At 43.5% G+C, this 14496-nt stretch overlaps 1 protein-coding gene across 2 annotated transcripts in view; it reads left to right on the forward strand.

The window, feature by feature from the left end:
- plxna1b (plexin A1b) overlaps window positions 1–14496 on the forward strand; it is a gene marked incomplete at its 5' end in the record, with an annotated part of 162974 nt that overhangs the window by 135815 nt on the left and 12663 nt on the right. The window contains 6 exons of one of the 2 annotated variants that reach the window (XM_080495587.1): window positions 897–990; window positions 1984–2220; window positions 4090–4233; window positions 5492–5726; window positions 9596–9738; window positions 12137–12393. In XM_080495587.1, coding sequence (XP_080351713.1) covers window positions 897–990; window positions 1984–2220; window positions 4090–4233; window positions 5492–5726; window positions 9596–9738; window positions 12137–12393 — 1110 coding nt within the window. Of the gene's footprint in view, window positions 1–896; window positions 991–1983; window positions 2221–4089; window positions 4234–5491; window positions 5727–9595; window positions 9745–12136; window positions 12394–14496 lie in introns of both variants that reach the window. The other variant, XM_080495588.1, reaches the window with a different exon arrangement.

A 14496-nucleotide genomic window follows, 5' to 3' on the forward strand; every position in this document is an offset into this window, starting at 1 on the left:
TGTTATCCAGAATAGCACATCTTTTCTGCTTCTACAATTCCATCATGTGGAACCGCGCTTAATACCAGCCAGTGTGTCATGTGTCTGCTTCTTCTGAGTGAAACTTGTGATTCCACTGGGTCTCCACTGTCTTGCACCACTCCACTTTTAAGCTCTATGCTAACTTATTTAGATGCTGTCAGAACACTTTGCATCAGACAAAGTTCAACCTCGCAGGCGGTGGTGAAAGCGATGTGGGGGGGGCGGGGGTAGTAGGCCTCCCACCCGTATTACACTTGTCGCCGCTGGTCACCGTCATGTAGCTTTAGAATAGACCACAGGTGTTAAGGTTGCACAAGTCAGATTACTGATAGTGATAGCAGTCGCTGCGTATATCTCAGACGGATGAAAAAAAAAAAAAAAAACAGCACGGAAAGTTTATTAAAGTCTGATCATATCACCTCTGGTTTTGTGCTGAAGACAGAGGCCAAGCGCTTCAGCTCTCAGGAGTGGCGCTGCGTACTTGCCTGCTCTTCCCTCCAGCCTGCATATCAGTTTAAACAAGCTTTTAACATTCATGCGAGGGCTTTAACGTTACCGTCATTACCTGAAAATAGACTTCTCTGAATAAGCAGGTGAAAGGCTACGGGAGAAGCGAGCATTAATGGTGAGTCGCCAACTGGAGGGCCCTCTCGGCTCCCACAGAGAACAGATTTATTACCATTTATCTCCAGTGATAGGCCTGCTGAACCACGTATACTGTTAAATCCTGTGAGGCACATACGCAGCAGGAGATGGAGTGTTTGACACAGAAGTGCATGGGACATTGTTTTTGTTTTCCCAGTGCAATTGCAATATTGTTTGTCCTAATTTTCCTTCTTTAATACATTTTTGTTGTTTCTTCTTTCTCTTTAAAGTGGAGGGACCATGTTGACCATTACTGGAACCAATCTGGCCACCATCAAGGAGCCCAAAATGAGAGCCAAGTATGGAGCTGCCAAGTCCGAGAATGTGAGTGGTTGCACTCAGACACCCACTTTTTTTATTGACGAAACAAAACAAAATAAAAGCTGCGACTTCTGTTGGTGGGTGAGACGGACCGAGGCCGGCGCAGACACACAGGGTGTCTGTCTCTCTCTCTGCAAGGAAGAAGCACTTCTCAGACCGTCCACCCACTCCTGGGACACGCACACACCTGACCCGCCGGTCAACCAGCCAAGGGCCCATTTTCTGTTTGTATTTGATGTTGAATTTCCTTTTAGCAGTTTAACCTTTGAAATGTCAACCAGCAATAAAGCAGCTCTGGCAAATCCCCCTTCTCTTCACCTAGCACCACGGGGCTTAGCTAACCTTTTTCCCCACTCATACTCTTTGCGGAAAGTAAAAATATCCCCTCTTTTTCCTTTGTCCCACATCTCTGCGGCCGATCATACGGTGCTTGGTGAATGTTTTTTGTTGACCTACAAACGCCAATCTCTTTTAGCATTTTGTGCTTATGTATGGAACACAATGCAGGCCGACACCATGCTGAGAAACTATGCAAGGATCCCTTCTGCTGTGCCGTGTTGTGGTGAAACGCTACCAGCTGACCTCTCCGGTCTCTGTGTGTCATTAGTCTAATTTGTTCTACGGTTACTGATTTAAGCGTCGAACCCCACGGGGAGATTTCCAGATGATATCAACACTGATTACAACACTGATGTTATTAAGCCAGCCTCCTCTTTATCATGTCATTACGGAGACATTTAATCGCTCACATCATATAACTCTGTTTCAGGCCTAATTTTTTTCACTATACTCCACTTAACTTGATATTCTATAAAGATTTGCAAAATGTGCCTTTTTTAATTTTGTCCAAATAAGATAGAGAGGTTGTTAAATGGAAAATTAAATCACCTTTGAAAACTGTTAATCACATTTCTCTGCTGTTCTCTGTTACGCTGCATTTTTTCCCCCATTCACTCCCTCCTATTTAATTTGCCCATCATTCTTCCTCTCCCCCAGAACTGCACCGTTCTCAACAACACTGTGATGGTGTGTCTGGCGCCCTCTGTGGCGGGATCTGACAAAGGCTTCTCGGAGGTGGGCAGCAGTCCTGACGAGATTGGCTTTGTCATGGATGATGTGCGCTCTGTGTTGGTGGTAAACGAGACTTTCAGCTACCACCCGGACCCTGTGTTTGAACCCCTGAGCCCCACGGGCATGCTCGAGCTGAAGCCCAGCTCACCGCTCATACTCAAGGTAAATTGCCCCGTGTGCTCGTCGCATTGATCTGTTTTGGCCTCGCCTCCACCCAACTTTGCTTTACATCCATCACATTCTTCCTCTTTGTAGTTCCTCTTTGCTGCTTTTTTTTTTCACAGGTTTTCCTGCTTCAATCTTTCCTTAATTTATCCACCTCTCTCCATTCCTGCTTCACTTTTCTCATTTTATTTGTGCCGTCTGTCCTCTCCTCCCTCATGCAGTTCAATCTGTTTATGGATCGAGTTTAGCATTAAAGCTTTTAATCGAAGGTTACTTCCTAAAGGCATAAATGTCTCCACACACCAGGACTCCGGGACAAAGGAAGGTTAGTTCTGTGTGAGCACTCCGCTGACACACAAGAAGCAATGTGGATTATTGTCAACAGTGTTAAAAGCTCAATCTCACGAGTAGTTATTTTGGAAAATGCTTTGGCGACCTCCCGGTCGACATCTAATACAAATGATAAGACTCTGACAGGCATGTGAAATGATTTGCTCCAGACTTTTCCCATATAGACGTGTTCCCTCCGTCTTTTGCTGGTTTTTCTTTCAACACAGTTTCCTTTTAAATGTGCTGCAACCTTGAAAGATGTTATTTCTCCACCTGCTGTCTCCATTGGGGTTCGGAGACCTTTAAGGAGGAGAAACTTCTTTTTAAAATGCCTCCTTTAAAATCAAGTGAAAAGGAAAGTAATGTTTATAAAGTGGGCCCGTGCGTTGCAATGCCACCTGCTCAGATTTTTATCTGATAACTTCTGAAGCAGGACTTCATAGCCGTGTTTACCCTGAGCCATAGAAGCAGTGCACGTTTGAATCCAGAGCGCATTTACGCCAACCCCCACCCACCCATCCACCCACACACTGTCTTTTGTCATTTCACCTCTTTCCTTGAACTTCAAAGCCTTTCAGGAGCGAAAGGGAAAATTATCGCGCAATTTCATGGAGAACTAAAGCCTTTTTTCTCCCCGCCAATCAGAGAGGATTTTTTTTTTTTTAGCCAGGAAGATTACTTCATTCTGTAACTTTAAGCATCATTTCTTAATGAAAAGCTCTGATTGCTCCACTGGTGGTGGGGGGGGAAAAAATAAAATAAGTAGCACCGAAACAGCCTCCCATGGAATAATTGCAGAGGAATTAAATGTCTGTCGACATTTTTCGAGCAATTAGCTTCCAACTCTGTGAAGCATACGGAGTGAGGATGAGAAGGGGTAGTAGGTAAATGTGACAAATGAGAGAAGAATAATTTGCTCAGATAAACATCTTCATGCAACAGGCTCATTCACTACATGTGGCCAAATCAGTATAATGACACTGCAGGTCCTAGTAAGTTTCATAAAGGAAAACAAGTTAATTTGTAAACCTCCTTTCAGATAATTCAGTGTGAAAAAGCCTCATAATTGATTGACAAAGGCAATAAAAGCAGACAAAATAAAAACATCGACACATACATGTGCATCTCAAGATAATAATCATAATCAATAAATAGAAGACCGAATAAACACCAAGCCATGATTTTTTTTTTTTTTTAAATCCAGACTAAAAAGATGGGTTGCAACTTTCTGTTGAAACTGTTAGTGCTGATTTTGATCTACAGACAGTCTATTCAGGATTTGGTCCATTTCTGGGAGCGGTACTATCCCGCAGCTTCAAGCAGAAATACTGTTGCTATGGTTACCTGCATTTCAGATTACCTTGCACACTGATTTGGAGCAGTGGAGGAATTGTTGACGGCCTCCCTCCAGCCAATAAGAGACTTGATTTTTTTTTTTTTTTTTCACATGACACAAACCTCACTTTAAGTCCGACTCTCTGAATCTCACTTTGATTGTTCCATGTGTGTGACATCTGTGTGCGTTTCTGTTTTCAGGGACGTAACCTAATTCCTGCAGCCCCGGGAAACTCTAAACTGAACTACACGGTGCTGATCGGGGAGACGCCCTGTGTTCTCACCCTGTCTGAGAGCCAGCTGCTGTGTGAGTGGCCCAACCTGACCGGAGAACACAAAGTCACGGTGAGCAACATTTTTTCCACCTTTCCGTTTTCGTCATGTTTTCCGTTTGTGTGCGTGTGTGCGCGCGCGTGTGTGCGTGCGTGTGTGTGTGTGTGCGTGCGCGGTTGCGTTCAACATCTTTGTCACACACCGAACAGATCATGGTGACATCCAGATTTCAGATACAGCTGTACAACAAAACCTGAAAATGAGCCTCTTTTCTCTCTGAGTTACATTTTTTTTTTGATAACTACCTGTTATTTTATCATCCCTCGTGATTTTTTTTTTCTTCATTCCACTCCTGATGCATCTGGCTTTCACATTTCTTTCAGCCTGTCACCCGAGTTTCCTCCACGGCTCCTGTTCTCTCTGCTGTTTCCTCTGATCTATTCATCCCCTCTTCTTTAATGTCAATCCACTTCCTGCCTTTTCATTCATTCATCTCGTTCTTTCTTCCTCATCCGTCAGACCTAAATCCCTCCAATGGCTCTAGATTTCCTCTTCCCCATTCGTATAGCTGCAAGCATATTAAGACACACATATCCAATCTCCTATGCCACTGGCAGTTCTTGTGACTGCGTATGTGTCTTAGAGGCTTTTATTCTGTCTGGTTTGGCTGGCATCCTCCTTGGGATTTGAACAGTATTGGAATTCAATAGAAAACCAAAAATGGCGAGTAGGTGTGAGAGGTCTGTCTATTTTTACCTTTCTCCATTTGGTATTTCAGAGATATAAGCTTATATAAAAGGGAATAAAAAGAAATGTAGAATTTTTTTTAATGGTTTTATTCACATGTTTTGCAAACAAATGTTTGATGTGATTCGTAAATATGAGATTTGGTCCCAAAATAGCCCAAGGGCACAAATGTTGAAACCCCCATCCTAGAAATGAAGGTTTACAGTGTTTCACTGTGCGCTTGGCACAGCTTCATTTGCCACTAGAAATGCACAAGCTTTAAAATCTTGCATCATTCTTAATGTATAACGGTTGTAGCCAGGTTAGCACTGGAATATGTTCTAATGTGGGAGGCACTGGCAAGTCCACCATCATGTGCATAACCGTACTATTCCTACGCGTAGTTTTATCTATTTTTAAACTAGATGCAAACGAAGGTGTTTTGCAGCTTTCTTTTTTTTTTTTTTTTGGAAACTCATTCAATATTCCTGCAAGCCCCGTCCTTTCCTGTATATGTGTTGTGTGCGTGCGTGTGTCTGCTTTTGTTTTATTCACCTGTGAAACAAACAAAAGAGTGTAACACTTTCTCGTGTGTGTCTACAAGGTGCGAGTTGGAGGCTTCGAATACTCACCAGGGACGCTGCAGATATACTCAGACAGCCTGCTGACCCTGCCTGCCATCATCGGCATCGGCGGAGGTGGCGGCCTGCTCCTGCTGGTCATCATTGTGGTGTTGATCGCTTATAAGAGGAAGTCGCGGGATGCTGACCGCACACTCAAGCGGTTGCAGCTGCAGATGGACAACCTGGAGTCCAGGGTGGCTCTCGAGTGCAAAGAAGGTGAGTCCCGATTACATCCGTCCACATAGGTTTCCACCGGCTTAAGACTATAGCGGCGAGTATTCACCTGGCTTCTTTTCATCTTTCTCCTCACATTCGTCTGATCATTTTTCCTCCCCAAATATCTCCCATGTCCCCAAATAACTTTCTACAAATCTCTCCCTTGCTGCAGCTTACCTCAAAAGCTGTACAACGTCTCCTCTGTATCCATTTCTCTCCTTGCCCCCCCCCCCAGCCAATCTCTCTCACTGCCAACCGTCCCCCTGCTGTTAGGTGGCAGTGGGGTGCATGTGTGTTGGTGGGCGTGTGGGCGTTGGTGTGCTTCCAGTGGAGCACTTTGATCTGAGCCAGCCACAAGATGTTGGCTCATCAACCCAGGAGAGATGTGCCTGGCTGGCCTCTCTACCATCCACACTGAGCGAGGCAGGGCGAGATGGAGGTTAGATAGAGAAGGGGCACCAAGGTGGGACAGAGGGGGATTGTAAGGAAGGAGTGGTTTGGCAAGAGTTGAACTGAGGGGACAGATTAAAACTTACACACCATGACATTAGCATATATGCATATGGGAGGAGCCAGCATGGATCCAGGGAGAGTCTACTGCTGCTGTTACTGGTTTGTCTGGCAGGAGACGGACGAGAGCAGATGGGGAGGCAGAGAGGCAGAATTCTGAGAACTATGATCATCACAATACATTTGTTTTAGGAATCACTACACTTGTTGCATTGTTAGTGGAACTCCAAGTGTCGTGATTCATGCTGTTACGAGGATGCTCAAGGATTTCGAAATATAGAGATATTGAATTAGGTTTAGAGAGCGTTCCAGTAGCGTGCCATTTTTTTTTTTGTAAATGTGTTGCATCCACATTTAGCGCAACTTTAATTGCATATCAGAACAACTTGTTTGTTGGTGAAGGCTATTGTGCTTATCAGTGAACTCTGGATATACAGAAAGAGGACCTCATATGCTCAACATTTAAGGTGTTTCTTTAAACAATGTTGGACTTTAAACTCTGTCTGAAACATGATACTTTAGTTTGCATCTGTTTCAGCATTCCGTTCCTAGAAGCCATTTTTTCAGATTTTCCAGCTCCCGTTCTTTTCATCATGAGTTGGTGAATGTGAAAAAATGTGGATTGAGTGCCTGTAGTTTGACACCTGCTTCACTGTTTCACAACCTCTTGTAGAAGATGAGTGTATAAATAACTGGCAGATATCAAGTTATGTAAACCTCAGCCAAAATAAGCTTCACGGTAAACTAAACGCTGAGATTTTCCCCTCAAATTAATTATATAACAACAACAATAATTTAACAACGTGAGACTAAACACAGGCATATTGTAAACATACAATCCTGCAACAATTTTGCCCTGCCTCAAAGAAAAACATATCTGCTCTTTTTTAAATGTTTTATTTACAAGGTAACATTTCACAAGTAGTTTGGATTGAACTCTGTGTATAGTATTTCAAAGTACTATTATGTACTTCGTGCTATTTGTAGCAACCAAGGGAACTAAATATTCTGATTAAAAATAATGTGCTGATACGACCTTAACACAACTCGGTCATTTTGCATCCTTAGCTTTGATAAGGATGAATATGAGTCATGGCAGGAAAAACACAATTATCACTCTACCGTTGATGATAAGATTCAGTGTGTACAACATGTACATCTTGATGTTTACACATGGCTGTAATGCTGAAGTCTATCTCAGATCTGGCTTAAATACCAGTGCATCTAAAATATTGGAATGCAGTGAAAACATTCAAGTTTTCTATAAATCAACTTGGAAAACAATTGTGGGTTTTTTTGTTGCCATATTTGCATCATTCTTCATAATCACAGCATAGAAGCTATGAAAGTCAAAAATACAGTATCTCAGTCCATTATCATCGCAATTAAAACTCCTAAAGTGCTTGAAACTGTTTTGCTCATATGCTAGAAGCTGGGAAATAATTGACAAAACATTAAACTTGTAATTGACATCCTGATTTTTAAAATGTGCACATAGTATAAATGCAGACTAACTTTGAACCTTTTGAGCCCCAAGCTGACACGGGCCTCACAAACTGCTCGGCAGTTTAGTTCCAATGACCTGTATCACGTCATTTGTTTGATTTTGAGAGGTTTCTTTTTTCCAAGTGTGCACCTCACACCACGTCCCCCATTTGACACTCGCGTCTTCACAACGTGCTCTTTCACCGCTACCTGCAATCGCCCACACGGCGACTCACAGCACAGGTCAAGCTGTGATTGGCTACGGTGAGTCCGCGTGTCCTGACCCTGTCCGTCCTCCGCTGTCACTGCTGTCTGGAAGACGACAGGAGAGTCGATCAGGGAGGAGACCCAGGCAGATGAATTCGGAAAACAACTTTTGAGAGGAGATTACGAGAGAGGAAAAACAACAAAGTCAGGAAAATTGTATAAATCGAAAGAGAGGTAGCGCTGACTGAAAGAAGTGGAATGTCTCTACAATCTGTGAAATATAAGAGATGTTGTCAGAGGAGTTGCAGAAGCGTGGACTCAAATGGATGATAGGAGAAATAAAACTGGGGAAGCAAATAAGGGGTGAAGTATAGGCGGGGTAAAACAAGAGAGATTGAGGGTACCAGGGCGCGTGTGGGACAAATAAAAGATAGATGAAGGTACGTAGCTGAGAAGAGGCGACCAGACGAGTGGAGAGAGGTGACCTCTAAGATGTCACTTTGAGAGGAAAGAGGGGAAGAAAAAGAGAGATAGCAAGAGAGCGACGGGGTGACACAAGCCATCTGTTAGTCTGGGCTTTAGTTCGTTATTTATTTTGGTTGTGTATCCATGTGTTAGTGTATTTTGGGTGATGCTATAGAGCACACGCACACACACACACACAAACACACGGGATTGTTGCATTGGAAGCATTTCACTGTATATTTTCTCCTTAAGGGGGTTTTTGTATTTATAAAACAAATTTGAGGCATTCTAGCAAACCCATTGACCGTTTGCACTCTTACATGGGTTATGAGTGAGAGAATGGGTTTGATCCCATTTTTCCCCTCCAGATGTGACTTGTGGAGCCATTGAGGTTTACAGAATGGGGTCAGAACACACAATCTCAGGGAATGGAAAATGTGTAAAAACATTGACACGTGCATTCACATAAATCATCCGGGCACAGGGTTATGTGTTCAGCTGTGGGGCAGGACAGGAGTAGAGTAGTTGCTTGTGTGTTTGCGTGTGTGTATGTGTGTGTGTATGTGTGCGTGTACAAGCATGTCAGGTGGCAGCATGTAATATGTGTGTACTCACCGGCTTGTGTTCCTGTGTGCAATTGCATCCTGAACTCCCCTCCAGCCACTGAGCACCACAACATTTCCCTCTGTCCTCCCTCCTTCCTTTTCGTCCTCTCTCGGCACAGAGCGATCACGTAACGCTGCCTTTCACCGCTACTCCTCCACACGCCTCCATCTTCCTCTCACTCTCACCTGTGTTGCTTTTTCTCTATTCTAAAACATGTTTTTCAGAAGGTAGATCAGCGCAGCCACTGATAGTAAGGAGCAAAGCCAACTTGGACTTTGTATTTATGGCATTTCATTACTTTACACACTTTAAACGAGATCTGAGATAATAACTTTTAAAATCACTCTTCAATAAATGCATGAACCATGGATGTGTATGTTTGATTATGTTTGAAATAAATGAAATAAAATCCAATGTGTTTTGAATGCCAGTATGACTGGCCAGAGTCATAGTGTAATAAACAGTTGTAAACAATTCTTCAGAAGACAAGTATTCCTGAAATTACAATCTGGTTCTTGCTCTGTCTTGTATTGTCATGAGAGACTCCTTTGATTCCCAGTTACACATTGGTAACCGTTTCCTTGTCCCCCCGACAGCCTTTGCAGAGTTGCAGACGGACATCCACGAGCTCACTCAGGAGCTGGACGGAGCCGGAATACCTTTCCTGGACTACCGCACCTATGCCATGAGGGTCCTCTTCCCTGGGATTGAGGACCACCCTGTGCTCAAGGAGATGGAGGTACGGGTCAGTAGAGAGCTCTCTGCACGCATACACCAACACAAACACAGAATGAATGAATGGAGAAAGTGAGGAGAATGTACAGTTTACAAACTAGATCTCTACAACCATTTTTTTTTTTCAAAAGTCTCACCTTTTGAAAGTTTTTATCTGCTGGAGAATTGGTCATTTTGGAGATCGGGAGTTTAAACGCTGAGACTGTAAAACGATTCCTCCCATAGAAGTGGAACTCTTAATACATTTTTGAAAGCGCCCTCCCTCATGACGAGATTTTTTCGAACAATTAATAAAATGCTAATTGAATATTTTAGAGGCCGGTTTGATGTATGTGATGATAAGAATCTGTGTTTCATCAGGCATTAATCCACCAGAAGTCTTTCATCTTGAACAGCTGCTTGTGTAAAGTGATGAAGCACAAGAGGGTTGAAGCCCAACTCGTGGTGGCAAAAGTCCACAGGTTCTTGGAGAAGCACAGTTGCAACACACGGATCGCTGTGTCTTTACTATAGAGAAAGATGAAAAGCAACCAATGATTTAACTTTTTCAGCCTTGAAAAAGTTCTAAAAGTATCGGCTCTGAAAAGTAGTCCTTTGAAGGGCATCTCGACTGGCCTCTCTGCGCTTTGAGCCAGAAACTTCAAGTGTTTCTTTTAAATAAGGGGCATGGATGAAGGATGTGTTGTTGAGTGTTATGTGCTTCACTTGCAGCCGTGTTGCTACCAGTTCTCCCCTGAACTTGCATCACATTCAGTGATTCGGGACCTTTTCTTGGTTTTCAACAGAGTTGCTGAAATTATACAGTAGTTCCATTTACTTGAAGAATGTGAGTAGAATTAGTAAAAGTACAGGCCCTGGTTTGTTCTCACAAACACATAAATATTGTTACTTGTTTTAGTCAATCTGGATACATTATCTTCATCATCAACAATGACAAGGATTGTGATTCAGCTTGTATCATGATTTTAAGTCAGAAATTATTGAATAACTAAATGAATTCCCTGGCTATACTTTAGATATATTAATGCAACTCTATTGTTGTCAAATTCATCAACTTCTGCATCTTCAGTATGGATAACTGTTACTATCAGCTGCTCTCATCCTTTATCTGTAACTCTGATTGGTCCCCATAGAGCTTAATACAAGTAGAAAATGCACATATTTGTCTTCAAATGTCGGGAGTGAAATATGGAAGTGATCATGGAAATAAATATTCGGATATAATTCAGACAACCTGATGAACGTAAGAAGTGTAAAGTAAAGTGTAAGAAGTAAAAATCCAAAGTTCTAGAGACAAAATGTGAAATCGAGTGACCTGAAAATTCTACTGAGGTATAGTAACTCAGATTTGTACATCATGACGTCCTGCCTCAGGTATATTTGATGTAGTACAGTAAAGTCTGACTCTCTTTTGGGGAGTGAACATCCGAGCTCCTCAAAGACTCGGCCCAGGTGATAGATTGCCTCTCCCGGACCGAGTCTGTTGGAGGCTCCTGAAAAAGCAATGTTCACACGTTCAATAAAACACTCTCCTCTCCACTACTGCTCGTTTCTCAAGAGGGAACACTCTATTACTCACATGAGCCTGAGCGCATGTGGACGCTGCAATGCAGCATTCACGTGTGCTTCCATCATTTCTCCATGTACATTATGGAGCCTCACGCATGCATCACATGGAAAATGCACGGTGGCGCCGGGCTTGACATGCGTGTAAGGCTCTGACTACGGGGACAGGCCTCGCTATCTGCCTCCGCGATCAACGGTATTCCAAAGGGATAGTATAGCGCGGCATTGGATTTTCATCTGTATGGCCCAGGCAATCACAGACCACAGTAGTGCGCTAGCAGGCAGATCAATTTCTTATTACAGGATGAAGCTCACATTCTCACTTCCAAACTCCGTCCCTCTTCTTCAGGAGGGGAGGTCTGTGCTTTGAGAGAGGGTGAGGAAAAGAGGGCAGAGTGAGTGATGTAGCTTGGGGGAGAGGCTGGCGTGCATACTGTGAGCACCTTGTTTTTTTGAAGCAGGAGTTGCACTGACATGACATTTCTCCTGTGTGCATAAATATGATATAGATATATATACGTGTGAGAATGTGTGGCTCTTTTTTAGTGTACTCTTCTTCTGATATTTCCAATTTTCTCATTAATTCATTTCACTGCTGTAACTCAAAACCAATTCTTTTCTTCACGTCCTCCTACTGCTTTCAACTCTTTATTCAACCTCTATACCACATGTTTTCTATTTACTATATTTCATGTCACCCTCCTTTCTTTAACTTTTTTTTTTATTTCTCTTGACTCTCATTTTCTCTTTCCCATTTCCAACAAATGCCTGCTTTGCTTTATCATGCAACATTCCCTCCTGCCTTCCCTTCATCTCCTTCATGTCTTCTCCTTTAGGTCCCCGCCAACGTGGAGAAGGCCCTGACACTGTTCGGCCAGCTACTGACCAAGAAGCACTTCCTGCTGACCTTCATCCGCACCTTGGAGGCCCAGCGGTCGTTCTCGATGCGGGACCGGGGTAACGTGGCCTCTCTCATCATGACAGCGCTGCAGGGGGAGATGGAGTACGCCACGGGCGTCCTCAAACAGCTTCTGTCTGACCTCATCGACAAAAACCTGGAGAGCAAGAACCACCCGAAGCTCCTGCTCAGGAGGTAGGAACCCCGAGAGGGAAGTCCAGAGGGGTGTAAAGTGGCTTGAACTTTGGACAAAAACAGATCAAATGTGCACTGGTGGTTTCGCTACAACAGAAACAATGAACAGGAATAGATTTGCGCTCATTTTTTCCAGCCCTCTCCCCTTCATCATTGTGTTAGTGTTACTTTGAGGCATTATGGGAGAGAAAAAAAATCCAAGAGCATCGCCGACGAAAATTGTTGCATCGCAAGAGTGTCAGGTGATTTATTTTTCCACCTTCCAGCTGAAGTTACAGGGGGAGAAGGCGGGGGGGTGCAGTGACTGGAGCTTTTAGAGGCATAGGTGACGTTACCTCCTCTCGAGCTCCCACCCCTGTCCCTGTCAGAGAGGATTACACCCCTGAGCACACATATACACTTCCAGTGGAGCCGCAGTGACACACACACACACACACACACACACACACACACACACACACACACACACACACACACACACACACACACACACACACACACACACACACACACACACACACACACACACACACACAGGTAGAGCAAAGAATATAAGTACAGAGGGAGGGAGAGGGAGAGAGAGAGAGAGAGAGGTGTCAGGAATGAAGAGAGTGAAAAAGGGTTTGCTTGGGGAGGGGGAGAGACGAGGAAGAACCGGGAAAAGGTTGTGTGAGAAAGGTGGAAGGAGCACAGGGAGGGGTGGGGACATGATTGACAGAAAGAAAGGGCAAAATGTCTTGAGGTAGAGTGGAGCTGCAGGGAAATTGACGAAATGAGGAACGTATGGGAGGGACGACGAACAGGAAGAAAAGAGAAAAGGGATGGTGGAAGGAAGAGCAGTGCAACATGGTGAGAGGGGCTGAGGAAGAAAAGAGCAGCAGAGATGAGCTACTGCAGACAGCCAGGCAGAAAAAAGATACACATATTTAAGGGAAGACACAATTAGAGAAATGGCCTGTCTCCAAATAAATTGGAATTAGACATTAAATGATAAAAAAAAAAAAAAGTTAAAAAAAAAATTTCTCTTCTCTTTCTCCTCCGAGAGATATTTAATTAAAAATCTAATCAAATAAATGACTCTCAGCCAGTTTGCCTGTGTGAAGCCTTTTCCAATCCCCTCTTGGGGCGTACGGTCACAACACGCTGTCCCTGCTAACTACACTAGCCTCGGGAGCTGCCGTTAATAAGTTCCACAATTGTAACACGCGATTCACCCTGTTTCAGTCTTTTCATTCAACAGACCTACAATTTTTTTCTTTATTTTTGGACACAGAAAGAAAAATACCTAATCGTCCTTTCCCTTGTGGATTTCTGCCCCCTGTGTTGAAATGCTCCTGCACCGAGTGCATTGTTTTTATTTAGACATTATGAGGATAGATTTCATGTGTACGTGTGGCCAGGAAAAGCCATATTGAACTCTCTTCCTGTGACACACCTAAAAAAAAAAAACCGATATGAGGGATCCAGGGATGGAGCTTCCTTGAATTGGAATCTACAAATTGCTCGCTATCGAGTCATGACATGCCCGAAAGCATGTTCTGTCCAGGTGTATCCGCCTCCTTCGTCCTCTCTACCTGCATTCCCTCTTGCCTCATCTTTCATCTGCTAGATTTTGCTGACAGCCATGAAAAAAAAAAAATCCCTGCTTCACATACATCAAACAACAGTCAAACTGGAAGGCTTGCGGAAGCGTAGGAGTTCATGTCTCCTCTGTGCTACAGGCCTATTCTGGTTTTACTACTACGTTGGCCTAGTTTCCTGTGTTTTCTTTTTCTCCTTTATTGCCTTACAATTCTTCAGTTGTTTCAAAAAAGCTCAATTTCAACGATGGCAAGAAAAGCTGATTTTTTGCCAACATTTCTCACCAGAATGCACCTTTCTTCAGTGCTTTCACTCTGTGCCAAGCTAATGACTATAAGACTTAATAATGAGGAGGAATGTGGCCCAGTCCGGGGGCGCCACGGTGTTACAGAGTTGTCTGTTTTTCTGTTGAGGAGCAAAATAAGAAAGAATAGATAACTGTGGCTTTTCGTGTTCTTTCTAATATGAATGAAGGCTGAAGGAGGCTGACAGTGAAGAGAGAACACTTGGGGTGACGGCAAA

This window comes from Blennius ocellaris, assembly GCF_963422515.1.
Source record: "Blennius ocellaris genome assembly, chromosome: 4".
NCBI lineage: Eukaryota > Metazoa > Chordata > Actinopteri > Blenniiformes > Blenniidae > Blennius > Blennius ocellaris.